This window comes from Python bivittatus, unplaced genomic scaffold (assembly GCF_059951505.1).
Source record: "Python bivittatus isolate LINGU-HERP-01145 unplaced genomic scaffold, Pbiv_v1 ctg000690_np1212, whole genome shotgun sequence".
Lineage (NCBI taxonomy): Eukaryota > Metazoa > Chordata > Lepidosauria > Squamata > Pythonidae > Python > Python bivittatus.
This window is the reverse complement of record NW_028277096.1, coordinates 5,830,839-5,844,343: the sequence shown is the minus strand read 5'-3', so window position 1 is coordinate 5,844,343 and position 13,505 is coordinate 5,830,839. Positions and strand designations below refer to the sequence as shown.

The following is a 13,505-nucleotide window of genomic DNA, read 5'->3' as shown; positions in this document are numbered from 1 at the left end:
GTTAGGAAAATCATCCAAACACTAAGTTTGCATAGTTAAGAAAGATATTAGAGCAGTCAAAGAGTCAATAATGCAAACTTTAAATACACTGCCAAATTAAAGCATAAAATATTAGCATAGATTTCTAACTAAAAACATTATCTTCCCCCTAGAGACAAATAGAGTTCTTGAAGCTAAAGGATCTAATTTGCCTCCCTGGATCTTCCCAGATTTTTATAGATTTGCACCCTTTTTTCAGAGGCTCCTGTTCTTCCCTCCCTTCTTAGCTTCTGAGGATTAGATTTATAACAGTTTCCCTCTGGAAAAAAGTAGGGCTAGAGGCCATCAGCCATCTGGGATGGGAATCTGGAAGACAACTACTCCCCCAATATTGATCTCAGGAATCTGTTGTGTGAACTGACTTGCATAAATGGCCTGGACTCATCCAGTGAGGGGTTACATTTAACTCAGATGGATCTGGCCTTGCTTGTGGCTAAATTAGCTCCCCTTGCATTGTGCGAAGTGTATCCTGAATAATTAATTGACAGAGCCTTTTAGGAACTCCTTTCTCTGTCTTACTACTTTTTGTGCAGATAGCTGTGATCACAATGGTTGTAGTGGTTATAACAGTAAAAAAGGGAAGAAAAAGCTGTGGAGGGTTAAGCTCCCCATTCCCCCAAGTCTGTCTGTGCAGTGGCACTGAAGGATTGCAGTGCTACTGCAGACAGTGGCACAGGGGGAGGCAGTCAGTAAAGGACTATGAAAGCCTTTACGGTAGTGAGAGGACTAAAAGAAATGTATGATTGCATGATGAGCTGAATTACCCTGTGTTGTATATTGCTGGCACACAAAAGGAAAGGGGTGGCTGGGTGAGTCGCGTTATTTGAACACAGTCACTATGTATCTCTTTCTGTCTGCTTATGTTGACCTACAGTTTTATTTATTTTAATGCCGATGCCCCCAGTTTGGCAATAACGTTTTGGAACTCTTCGTTATCTGATTCTTTTGTTTAATTATCAGCTAACTTAGTTATCTTATTACTCACCTACAGCTCCAGATAATTTGTGAACAAAAGAAAAAGCAGTGGTCCTAGTATAAATCCTTAATGGACATTGTCATTTACCTTTTTTTCCCTATGTTCTCTGTTTTTTACCTGTAAATGATATATAGGAATCTTTTTCTTGCTGTTTTATAACTGTTACTCTTCTCATGAATTTTCATGGCTTAAATGTATGCCAGACAAACATTAGCAATTGTTTGGAACAGCAGAAATTTGATTCAACACATCTAAGCTTTCCTGCATCAGTTAACGTAGTATTTTAGTCTTCAATCCTGTAACCAATCCAGATGCTCATTCTAGCATTATGTACCCAGAAAATACCATTAGCAGAGCTATAAATCTCAACTGCATTGTGGGTTAATCCTGATACTTGCTGCATTGATAGGTCACTGTCTTTAAATACATTCAATAAGGGTTTAGAACTAATGTCTGTCTTGCATAACCACGTGTTAATAATTTTCTATATCCATATCTGAGCTATAAGATTTCAAATAACTGCATGTATCTTCAGAGTTTACCAGGATAATAAATCTTGTTTTTGCCAATGCTAAAACTTTCTGGAGGCCATCCTTAGGGTGTGTCTTTTGCCTATTCCCCCACCGTCCCTAACCATGTATCTGTGGGATATTTTTTGAGAACAAGTAGCTAGCTATTCTTCTTAGCATTCATAGGTTTCCTGATTTCCAAGCAAAGTTGTACTTGATATAGCATGGTTACCACCATCAAGCAGGATGTTCTCTGCTGACTTCATAATGAATGTCTTGTGTAATAATCTAAACAGAATTCTTGGTGGTGTCACCTGGCTCTAACTGGAGTGTTTGAAAGAGCATTTGGTAAGTCTGTGAAGACTCACTGCAAATCTTGGATTACTTATTTTGAGGGGTATAAAGAGTCCTTGTTGTGAATCTGCAGTTCTTTTTACCCTAAGCCAGCAACCTCCTTCCATCTTCATGATGGTTCCCTTCATTCCTGTACAGTGTAATTAAACTGAAACAAAGACATTTCTCTATACTTTCTTGCATATTCCACAGCCACTCTCTCCACCCTCCCATTTGCCTATTTCAAAATTAGATGTACATAAGTGGCAAATCTGCAATAATCAAAGACGCTGTATGAATCAGTCCTTTTATCTATACAGGCTTTCAAGAGAAGAGGGAAATGAAGCCCATTGTTTCTGATCAAGTGATTCTTTGTGAACAGTGGCAGACCACAGAATCTCCCAGTCTTTGTCAATTCTCTCTAAGCAGGGGCAGTGGAGCAATTTTGGGGTCTCCCCTTCTCCATCCTCTGTTACTTTGCCAGGAAGCAAGAGAAAAGCTGAACAATCACATTCAAAGAAAGAGGCAACAGTTAATCTGGGATTCGCCACACTCATTCAAAAGTCCCTGGAGATGTCTGTGCCAGACCTCCCTGGTTTCCTGCCATGCACTGCATAACAGGTGGGCACTGGCCATCAAAGACCCCTTTTCAAGTCAGAAAGATGCCTTCAGTGCCTTGAAAACCACCTCAAAGAAAAATGTTACATCATAAGTGGGGCCTTCCAAAGAAGAACAAGAAGTCTCTCCATTGGCCTCATTTTTCTGAACCAGATGCTTCTAGGTCACCCTTTCCTCAGCCAGACCAAGAGAAAATAATCTCTTAATGCAAGCAACTCCACAAAGCAACACAGCATGGCTACAGCAGAGAGTTGTCCTATTGGGGGTTACCACAAATGAAAACTGCAGAAACTTGCCAAAGACAATTCCTGATGGACAAATGATGGAAGAGCATTTGATTCTGGCCTTGGACCCTATACAGCAGTCTCCACTTGGAATGCAGCAGAACCTTTGGGGGCTTCAGAAAGGAAAAGTGGGTGCAGACCGGCATCAGAACAATATGGCTTACTTAGAATTGTTTGGGCAATATTCGCTTTCCAGTAATCATTCTACCCTTTCAGATGAAGTTCAGAGCACTACCAGAGAATTAATTTCCAGACAGAATCTCCAAGCCTGGGACAGGCAGCAACCATGCATGAGCCAAACAAACCCTTCAGAAAGACTTCCCTTCACACATGCAACTCTTATGAAAATGAGGCCAGCTGAAGCAATCGGGAACCATCTCCAAGTATCAAGAAGTTGCACCCAGATAGTATCTAAGTTCACAGATGTTTGCCACAGGAGAAAAAGAATAATTGGAGAACTGGAGAAATCCTCTATAGCATTGTTTTTGCAAGGAAAAGCAGCACTTGAACAGGATAAATCTCTGGTTCTTCATCTGGCAAAGTGGCTAGAAACTGCACAACAGCATAAAACCCAGACTGGTCTTCAGACTTTTCCTGTCCTTAAAGAACAGTCCCCAGAGCTGGCTTCCCCCCTAAGTGGAAAAGAATATCTGTACACCAAAGGAACCTCAGTCTATCTGACCAACCTTCCTATATGTGCCCTGGAGTTCATACCAAGAGGCCATTTTAAAGCCCAGTCTTAGGAGTTTCCTATAAAAGATGCCCCAGGCCCAGTGAAAAGTTCCAACAAACTGGACAAATGTGTTCCTTCAGATAACTCTCCTTTCCATGATCTGCTCAGAAGTCAACCTAGGAAGCAAAAGTGTAAAGTTGTTTCTTACAGATGACAAAAAGCTTTGAATTTTCCAGGCAGAAAAAGTTCCTATATAAGCAGTTGGCTACCCCAAGATGGTACAGGAATCAATGGTCAAATCAGTACAGCAACAAATCTGTATTAAAGTGGTGAATCATTCCTATGGCTGATGCCATGTTACTCCACAGGGATGCAAAAGCCCAACTTAAGTGAGAGATGCTGGCTGCAAAGACCTTATCCTCAGCTCACAATTATTGGCTGCTGCATGGAGGGTCCTGGGTCCCCATCTCTGACATCGTTGCTGTCCAAATATCGGGCAGATAAGGGCAGTCTGTAGGCTTATTTTGTTGCTGGATGGAAGACCAATGTCCAAGGCCTCTCTGCTCAAGATAGGTTTGGAATAGTTCATGCACCACTGTTCTAAGCCCTTTTAGGGAACCCTCATCTTATCTTAGGTTTTAGGCCTTATTATTTTGTGCTTGAGTGCAGATACTAGAATGCAAAGTGCATGTGTATTTTTTTTTAGTCAAGAAAATTGTCATGATCTGGATTTATACAACATCCTTAATTTTAAACCCAAGTTAATAAAACATAATTGCTATATTTATATGCTATGCCCCCCAAGTAAGCCATATTATGGCATAATTTTGTAAGCCTCCCAGAATCTTTGTGGAGTTGAATGGTCTTAATAAATAATAATAAAATGAAATAATAAAATGAAATAAAGTGACACCCTAGTTTACATAAGATTATGAGACAATACACTGGTTCTCATAATGTGCTGAATCACACTGTGGAACAGTATAAGCCCACCCATTGGATCTAATTTTGAAACAGAGCGAACTCCCTCTCCCAGTTATGAATTAGATGTATTTAAAGAGGAAAATTAGATCCAGGATTAATTATGGAATTTATTTCTCACAATTTTAGTTGATATTGATTACTGAAATTATACCCCACTTTTCTGTTTACTCCAACACTCAAAGCAGCAGCTTATAATGATTAAAAAATGCAAAGCATAAAGCAGAATAAAATTAATTCAGTTAAAATCAACATGAAAATTAAGATCAGTCATTAGAAAAATTAACCATTAAGAATTAGTGAAAGATGTGTTTTTACCATCTTCTTAAATACTGGGCATAGTGGACTGGCTGAGCATGAGGGTAGAAGGTAGGAGGTTTCAAATCTCTGGTCCCGGATGCCCTCTGGATCTTCGCATTCTGGTCTCACCTCCCGCTTTGTGATAGTGGCTTGGTTGTTCCTGCTGCCATTACTAATATTCCAGGGGTGCCCTGCCTGGCATTCTCCCTCTAACCTTAGTCTGTGAGACTGTCACACTCTATGCTGCCTTTCTAGTAAAAGTCCAAAAAGCAAAAATAAATAAATAAATAAATAAATAAATAAATAAATTGTATGATACATGCAACTCCTCTGCCCCCAGCTGTATAGGGTAGAGGTATCGTGACTAGAAGATCCACCCCTTCCTCTTCTACATGGGAAATAGATCGCCTCACAAGAAACAAAAAAAAATATCAAAATTTATATCTATTTCTATTTCTATATCTATATCTCGATAGATGATAGATAGATAGATAGATAGATAGATAGATAGATAGATAGACAGATAGATAGATAGACAGATAGATAGAATATTTAAAGTTAAAAATATTTTTAAATATTTAAAAAGTTAAATATATTCCCCTTTTTAACTTTAAATATTAAAATGTAAATATTCAATATTGAAAAAGATCAATTAGAGCTTCTAAGCTCATGAAAAAAAACAGCTGGTAATATATAAGGAAACAAAAGAAAACTGCAAAAGAAAATACTATGTTCTGGGCAGGCCGTAAAATTGCAATGGTTTACTGCAGTTATGAGATCTGCAGATAGATCTGTGGGGATCTCTGAGAAGATACTAGACACCTTTCCAATTCATATTACAGAGTACAAGACGAGTCTACAGAATTATTATAACTTCATGAACTCAGCTTGAAGGATGGAATATTGCTACCATGTCCTAACTCGCACAGAGAAATAAGAAGTGGAGACAATGAGAATAGTACTATATAGCAAACAGAAATCAAATCTGGCTAAATGTTTTCCCTATTTCTCCAGAAATAGAAGACTCCTGAAACAGATGATTCTTCTATTTCAGTTTCCTAGATTGACTCTAGCTTTTGGGGGAGATTGGAAATCTCATTCTTTTCCAGCCTTAATCCAGCTCTGGTTTTAAAAGGACAAACTTTTCCTATATCTAGCAGAGAGAGGGGCTGGGGTAATCTGACAGTACAGGACCAGCAACTATGGCTCACTCAAAGGGGTATGTATTCTGTCAAAGCCAGCAGTCTGCAAGAGGGAATGGTCTCCCTTGTGGGTTCTGGATTAACAGTCTGGTTTTAGAGACTGACAGGCAGGCTACTGTATAGTATATTCATGCCACCTCCCTTTCAAAAGACCACTCCATTTGTCTTTCCTTGAATGTACTTGAACTTAAATCATACTCCTGCAGGGTGAGACTCCAGCATACAAACTACTATTTGTGATGGGCGTCCTTAGCCACTTTAATGCTTCATAATCTGAGTTCAAATCAACCACTCCACATATAGTAATGAAGCTTCTCAAAGGAGTATACAATGGGATTATTTCCCTGACAGACTAACGTAACTCCCTCTATAAGAGTTTTTTTACTCAAGAACACTGCCAGATGAGAAGCTTGGTCTGCTCCTACTTGTGATAACATTCTCCCAGTGCCCATCTCTGAAACATCAGTGGTTAACATGAATGATTTGTCAAAGTCTAGAGCTTGTAGCACAGGACAATTGTTGGCGGGTGGGTTCAGGTAGATTCAAAACCCTCTGTGTGGGAGCTCAATTTTGCCTCAAGGTAAGGAGTTCCAAAACACAGCTGCTAAAGTCCTTGTTTGGGATAGTTAAAGATTAGAATGGTGGAAGCATCAACCTCCCTCAATAGATCTAGCATCACTTTCCCCTTTCTTTAAAACAGGGTCCCCAACAGGACTACTATGTCAGTCTCCATGAACTACTGTATATATTAACCTGTCCTTCCCTTTTGCATACTGGCTCACTCTCTCTCTGGCAATGTGAATGTATAGTCAACCCATGCAGAAGAACAAATTCTCTTGGGCAAAGTATTCAGTCAAGCCCAATTGGTTCATATTAAAACTTTATTAGCCTTGGGGTGGAAAAGAAATTAATCAGACAACATAAAATAAATGAACAAGTTAAATACTAAATGATCTAGATGTAGAGCTCTTAAATCTATTACTACATGCAGGGTACATGGATCAGTGTCAGTAGTGTACTCAGAAGAGATCCATAAAAAGCATGAATCTCCTGATGTTTGGGGAAAGAGGGGAGGAGGAATTTGATCCCCACTCATATTCAGTCATTCTTAACCTGATTCCTGAAGTAACCCATTTTCTAAGTTTGCACAATACAGGGACTCATCAACTGGCCAAATAGGCTAGGTTTATAAAACCTAACCAAGCTTAATGCTAACCATACACAGTATGTTGCGTCAATGCATTTTCTAGGACTTTTACTGACTTGATAACAGCTGAGCTACTGTTTTTGAAGGTAGGTATCTGAAATGAAGATACCTGCATGTATGCTATTTGGCATATGGGAGATGATAAGCAATAATCCTCTAAGCATATGGAAGGGATAAAACTGAGGATATTTCCAATCCTATTTTGGTAGGAGACGCCCATCCTGCCTGTATGCCTGGAGGATGCTTCGTACTCTGTCATTGTTTTGGATGCAGAATCCTAAGGGAGGGAATGAGGGGGTTGGAAAACCAGCCCATCAAGCAATGTTCACATAGCAGTTATGAGTGTATGGAGTTCAGCCAAGAGGAAAGAAGCAGATGAGGGGCGAGAGTCGTTACAGTGCTGTGGTTACTTGGGCAATGGTGAAATAAGTCGCTGGGGGCTTGGTTGCTGCAGTTATGTTAAGCTGGAGCCACACAGCCTGGGCAATGGCACTCAGGATCAGTGGCTGCTATGGCAATGCTGGATTCTTTGGGAAGTGTGCCAAAGATTTTGGGAAGTTCCATGCAGCCCATGGTTTGTACAGCACTGCACTAAGAAGTTCCAACTGCCATGTATTTGGGCAATTGCAGGACCCCTTTCTTCTAGAAAAGCCTTTGAGGACTTTTTTGTGCTTTATGCTGCTGCAGTACGAGAGAATCTTTGCTGACGAGATGGGCCAGGACTCCGTTATACAGCTCTACAGGCAGAATCCCTCCTGATACTTACGTGTGCATGTGCGTGTGTAAGATAATGGTCCATGTGCTTGACTCTTGCCTCTGGTTTTCTTCTTTTTGCTTAGAAAGTGTCCCTTCCCATTGTCCTGCTAGCGCTCCACCCTGAAAGCGACATCATCTTCTCCAATAAGCCAGGTGTCATAGTCACACCCCTTGCCTTTTCTTTGAGTAAGAATTTGGGAAGGTGTAATGTGTACATCCTCAGGCAGGAAAACAGCAATTGTAAGTCATTCAATAAACTCCAACCTTCTCTCTTCCAAGAATCTCGTGTCAAACTCTCTGTTGGATGCTTTTGTTTGCTTGTTGTGGGTATAAATGTTAAATGGCATGGGGGACAAGCTGGAAGTAAGGATGTCACAAGTATTTGGAAGGAGGCACTGTGAGCAGGTGAGAAGGATCAATAAACTGAAGTTCATTGTGCTAAGATGGAGATGTAGTTCTCATATCGGTGAAACAGGTATGCAGTACCAATGTCATACAGCTCTCCCAAAAGAGCGGGTATACAGCTTGGGTGAACTCTTCATCACGTGAAGGCCAAGGGGCTTCTCTGGCAGAAATACTAATCTGGTGGTTCACTATTCCAGGACTGAGGGTGGTCTAACTAAAATGATCCACATTTCAATCACTTTCTAATTAAATTATTGCAGGGTGTTTATAAGCTAATCGCCCCCCCGGCAAAAAATCCAAACCACACCAACTAATCATGCTGTGCAAGTCCCCCCGTTAAGTGTGTAAGCGTCCTAGTTGACTGTCTTGTGTGAACGCAGCTTCTCTGGCCACTGCATCTCACTTCTCCTTCAGCGCAAGGCCAGAGTCACTGCCACTCAACCGGCCCCGCAAGAAAGCCAAGTCCTGCAGACAGCCATGCTCCCGCCACAGCTGCTGCATTTGTTTCTGCAGCCGGTGCTTGTGCTCCTGCAGCTTCCGTGCTCGTTGGACCAGCTGGTGCAGCTCCTCCCTCAGTTCCTTATTCTGCTTGCAAACTGTCCGGCTGTGCTCCTGCAGGCACTGTAAGGCCAGCTGCTGCACCTGCTGAGCCAAGCCCTCCACTTCCCGCCCTGCCTCCTGCTCACGGGCAGCCTTCTCCTTCAAGACTTGCACCTTGGCTGCCTCCAGGTGTTGCACGTGTTGCTTCTGGGCAACTGCCAGCTCCTGCTGGAGCTCCCGAATGCGGGACGTCTGCTCTTGTTTCAGGGCCTGGACCCCTCGCAGCCCCTCCAGCTCGGAGCTGAGGCGGGCCAGCTCAGCTTCCTTCTGGAGCAGCTGTTCCCGCAGAGCTGCCTCCTGCTCCTGGGAACGTGCCATAACTTCTTGGTGCTGCTGCTGGATTTTTCTCAGCAACTCTTGGCTCTCCTCACTCAGAGAGACCACAACACCCTGGCGCCTTTGGGCCCGCTTGGCTAGGTAGCCTGCAAACTCCCGGCTCTCATTCTGGAGATCTTGTGCCTCTTGCTGGAGGAACTCATATTGTGCCCTCAGCTGTGCCCTCCTCCCTCTCAAATGCTCCAGATTTTGACAAATGCGTGCATATTCCTCTTGTACCGGCAGCAGCAAGGCATTGTCCGGCACTGTGGACCCCACAGTGTCCTCTGCAGTGACCCTTGGAGCTGTGAACCCAGACCTGGCCGGCTGCCCTTTTTTTTTCTTTCGGGGCTTCGGAGCCATCGTCTTACCTAGAGGGCTGGAAAGCAGATGGACATTATGTGAAGGTCAAGAGAAAAGAGAAAGAGAGAGCAGAGAGAAAAACCTTGAGATCAGCGTAAAAGGAAGGAAGAACAAGAGCAACTGCTCCAACAACCTCAAGGAGCTAGACCATCCTAAGGCTCAAGTTCGTGGAGCACCCACACCCCCAAACCAGCTTGTATCCATGATACCAGCAAGACTGTTTTAGGCTTTCCTGGGATCATCTAATGAAGGGTCTTAAGTCAGCCGCTAACTGGCTGAGCAATTCTAAATGCAGTGGTTTTCAAAAGAAATATTGCCACTGCACTGACACTAAAGTTGTTGTATAGGATGCACATCTAGCCCAAGAGAGGAGGGAAGAACACAGCAGAATCACAATTATGGCCTGTCCCAGTTTCCATGGAACCACGGCCCATGCTTGTCAATGATGGGCAGTAGGATATCTCATGGAAGTGAATATATGTAGCTCAGGATTGAACTGTGGAGTCCTTGGTGCTCTCTGAGCTTGGTTGGAACTCCACTAGAATATCTTTCATGACAGGGGCTGTTTTTGTATTGCACCATCATTTCCTAGGGCTTCTCTGCTGGTGTGCCTCTGGTGCGGGGTTGGCCCCTACTTCCCCCTTCCAGAGTTAACTTCATAGTAATTGAATAACATGTGAGAGCAGGTTTTGTGTCCTTTTAAGATGTATGGAGAAGGTCCATAAGGAGTGGGCTGAGCCAAGCTTAACTAAACATTGGGTCAAGGGTATGATAAACTGTTCTGTAAGTTAGGCATAATTCCCAGTTATCTTCAAGGCAGCAAGGGTATGATTAATTCCTGAATAAACCTGCCTGGAACTCAAAACCCATTAATAGTCTTGCCTCCTGTGGCAAGGTAGGTGATTGCTAACAAATTTCATATTCTGTTGAATAGAACTGCTTATGCAGCTCAGTTTGACGATCAAGCTTGGTTCCAGTCGGAAAACTACTACGAATGCTTAGTGGGATGACCTTTGATGGGAGTTTCCTGCCCTTAGTGTCTTTTGATAGTATCAATCATATGGAGCATTATGGAAAGATGACAGATTCTAGTAAGGATTTGGGTGACTGATTCTAAGAAGAATTGAAGGATGCTTACTATTATGTAACTTGTTTGCTTTGGAGTCTTATTTTATCTCTGTTCCTGTCTATGTTCTGTAACTCCATAGGAAATTATTGAGACCATCCCAAATTCATAGAGTCTGCTAACACCTTTTCAAACAAGAAATGTGTGCCTTGTAATAACATTTGTTAGTCTGAAAAGGTGCTACCAGACTCCTCCTGGTTTTTGGCTACCACAAACTAATGTGGCTCTCCTCCTATATTGAGATCATCCAGAGAGTTGACATCATCATCAATATGCTAATGGTATTCAACTCCAGTTCTCGTTGTTAATATAATGTAGATGAAATTAATTAAATTGGTACCTGGATGCAATCATTGTTTGGCTAAAAGACTTCGTTGTGTTATAGTTTGAACTGTTTAACTATTTGTGTTCCTCCAAAAAAATCAGGTTTGAACTCTGCAGGTGCTCAGTAATCATGTGCAAGAATAAAACACTGTGCTTTTTACTCAGTTCTGGTTTCATCTGAAAAGGGATTCCCATTATTTTCATCAATGTCCTGTGGATCATTGACCAAAATTTTTTGGCCACTACACAATGTGTAATAGGTTCCAATGTCATAATAGGTTCCATCTTCTTTTCCAGTTTTTCAACATTTACTTGAAACATTCTTATATTTTTGATAGTTTCACAGGTGTCAAATACCATCTATACATCATTTTCTAAATGTTTTCTCTTAAATTATTGCACAAAGTAAATTTAACATTTTAGTCCTGTAATATGAATTTAACCCTATTTTTTTCCAACTCTGATCTGGTATAGTTATAAAGCAAAGTGAGTAAAATAAAGAGGCTTCTGTGGCTAGGATGTCTTTTTATCAAATCAGGCTGATACCTCAACTATAAAGATCATCTAGTTTCTATGTTCCCCACCCTATAAAAATCAGCCTGGATTACTAACATATTGCACTTGCTTCTATTTTTGAAAACTTCCCAGCAATTACACTTCAGAATAGTGCAGTGAATGTTAGCTGTGACTGTAGGATATGAGAACAGAACATGTCAGTGCTTCACCATTTTTATTTATTTGTTTATTTCATTTCAATTTATATGGCCACCCATCTCAACTCCGTGACTCTGGGCAGCAAACAGTAATTAAAAATGTAAAGTAACAATAATATCACAATAAATACAGCAGCCAAGTTAGCAAGTTTCCAGTCTGCTGTTAAGGCTTTCCTGGGCTGAAATATTATTTTTTATATGTACTTATCCTGACCTTAAGATCATCTTCACAGACCATTCCTTGCATGACTTCACTGAACATGCTGTAACAAATAGCTATGGGGAGAAAAGACATCCCAAAAACAACCAGACGTGTTTCTTTTGGGATTGATGGACAAACAGCTGGAAAAAAGTCATGGAACTTTGTTTTTATACATGATAACTGCAGTGAGACTATTATATGCACAAAGGTGGAAAGACTTGATATTACCCACAATGGAGGAATGGTTGGTGAAGATGATGGAACTTGTTGAGATGACCAAATTGACATCTTTGATCAGAGAAAAGACATTAACTAGACTGGAAACCCCTTATAGACTTTTTGTGTGAAACAGAAAAGGAACTTTTTATATATGGTTTTGATGATTAGAAAAAACAATAGATTATAGAAAAAATTAAAATCATGCTGTCACCAGAGTAAGAAGTTTATTTACATTTATATTTATAACTGCTGTAAAAGAAAATCGGAAGTTACTTCTTTATATTTTCTTTTTTTTTTCTGCACTTTTGCCTTTGTCAGTCCTTCCTTCCTTCCTTCCTTCCTTCCTTCCTTCCTTCCTTCCTTCCTTCCTTCCTTCCTTCCTTCCTTCTTTCTTTCTTTATTAGTTTCTGTTAGTTTTTATCTTTTTTGTTTAAAATTTTAATAAAGTTATTTCTAAAAAAAGACACCCTAATGGTGGAACTCTCTTTCCACAAGGGTTTGCCAAACAGTTCTGAGAAACACAAGTTTATTTTCTCAAATCTTTGGGGCTGCAATCTTATACCTATTCATTTAGGAGCATGTCCCACTGAATTCAGCACAACACTTCTGAACAGCCATGGGGCAGTTTCCAAAACCTTTTTATGTTTTGAAAGATGCTGCTGGCATTTGCACACAATTAAACTTGACACCTGAACAGATTTTATATCTGACCCCTGTTAAAATCAAAATAATTAAGAAATGTGGGGAACACCCCCCCCAAAGTTTTTGCATTTCAAATACTAAGGGTAAAATTATGTTGTTCAAAAGATAAATAGGAACTTTGATCCATGCCAAATACCCACAGAGATCCCTGTCTAATTTCTTTCAGATTCAGGGTCAGCAGTGGAAAAGCTGTGCCAGGCAGAACTGGAAGAAGAGAGGAGTGAAACTCCAGAGGGCTTCATACAGTAGCTTATGAAGGGGGCAGATAGTGTGGAGGAGGCGATGAGCAGCTGATATGGAAGGGGGTGTTCTGTTGGGGGAGGGAGTAAGAGAAGCTCAGCAAAAAGTGGGGAGGGAGCCTACCTGAACGTTCTTCTGCGGCTTTGAACAAATCCTTTCTGTGTTTTCTTGTTGCTTGGTGCCTGGGAGTGGGGTGGAGCCAGGGATGCAGAGAAGAATGGCTTTCTTTCATACCCATCTGGTGAGTCAGGAGCCAGGCTTCCGGGCCGTGTCCCTCACTACAGCAGAGTTGGGGGATGATATGTTCCTGTGCTCCATCAGTCAGTCGCTCTTCCCCGCTTTCTTCTGCCCTGCTTCTCCATTCTGCTGTTCTCTAATCTTCCTCTCCATTTGAAGTCCTAGCGCTTGGAGTAGGGAA

General features: G+C 41.3%; 1 protein-coding gene across 1 annotated transcript; it reads right to left on the bottom strand.

Annotated features, from left to right (window-relative positions):
• Positions 1–3,811: 3,811 nt before the first annotated feature.
• Positions 3,812–12,527, bottom strand: CCDC121 (coiled-coil domain containing 121). The gene has a single exon (XM_088152502.1). The coding sequence runs from the start codon at positions 9,559–9,561 to the stop codon at positions 8,683–8,685; it is 879 nt and encodes a 292-aa protein (XP_088008628.1). The 5' UTR covers positions 9,562–12,527; the 3' UTR covers positions 3,812–8,682.
• Positions 12,528–13,505: the final 978 nt, after the last annotated feature.

Excerpts from the sequence above, each read along its gene's own strand:
- CCDC121 (XM_088152502.1), bottom strand. The coding sequence starts at position 9,561 with ATGGCTCCGAAGCCCCGAAAGAAAAAAAAAGGGCAGCCGGCCAGGTCT.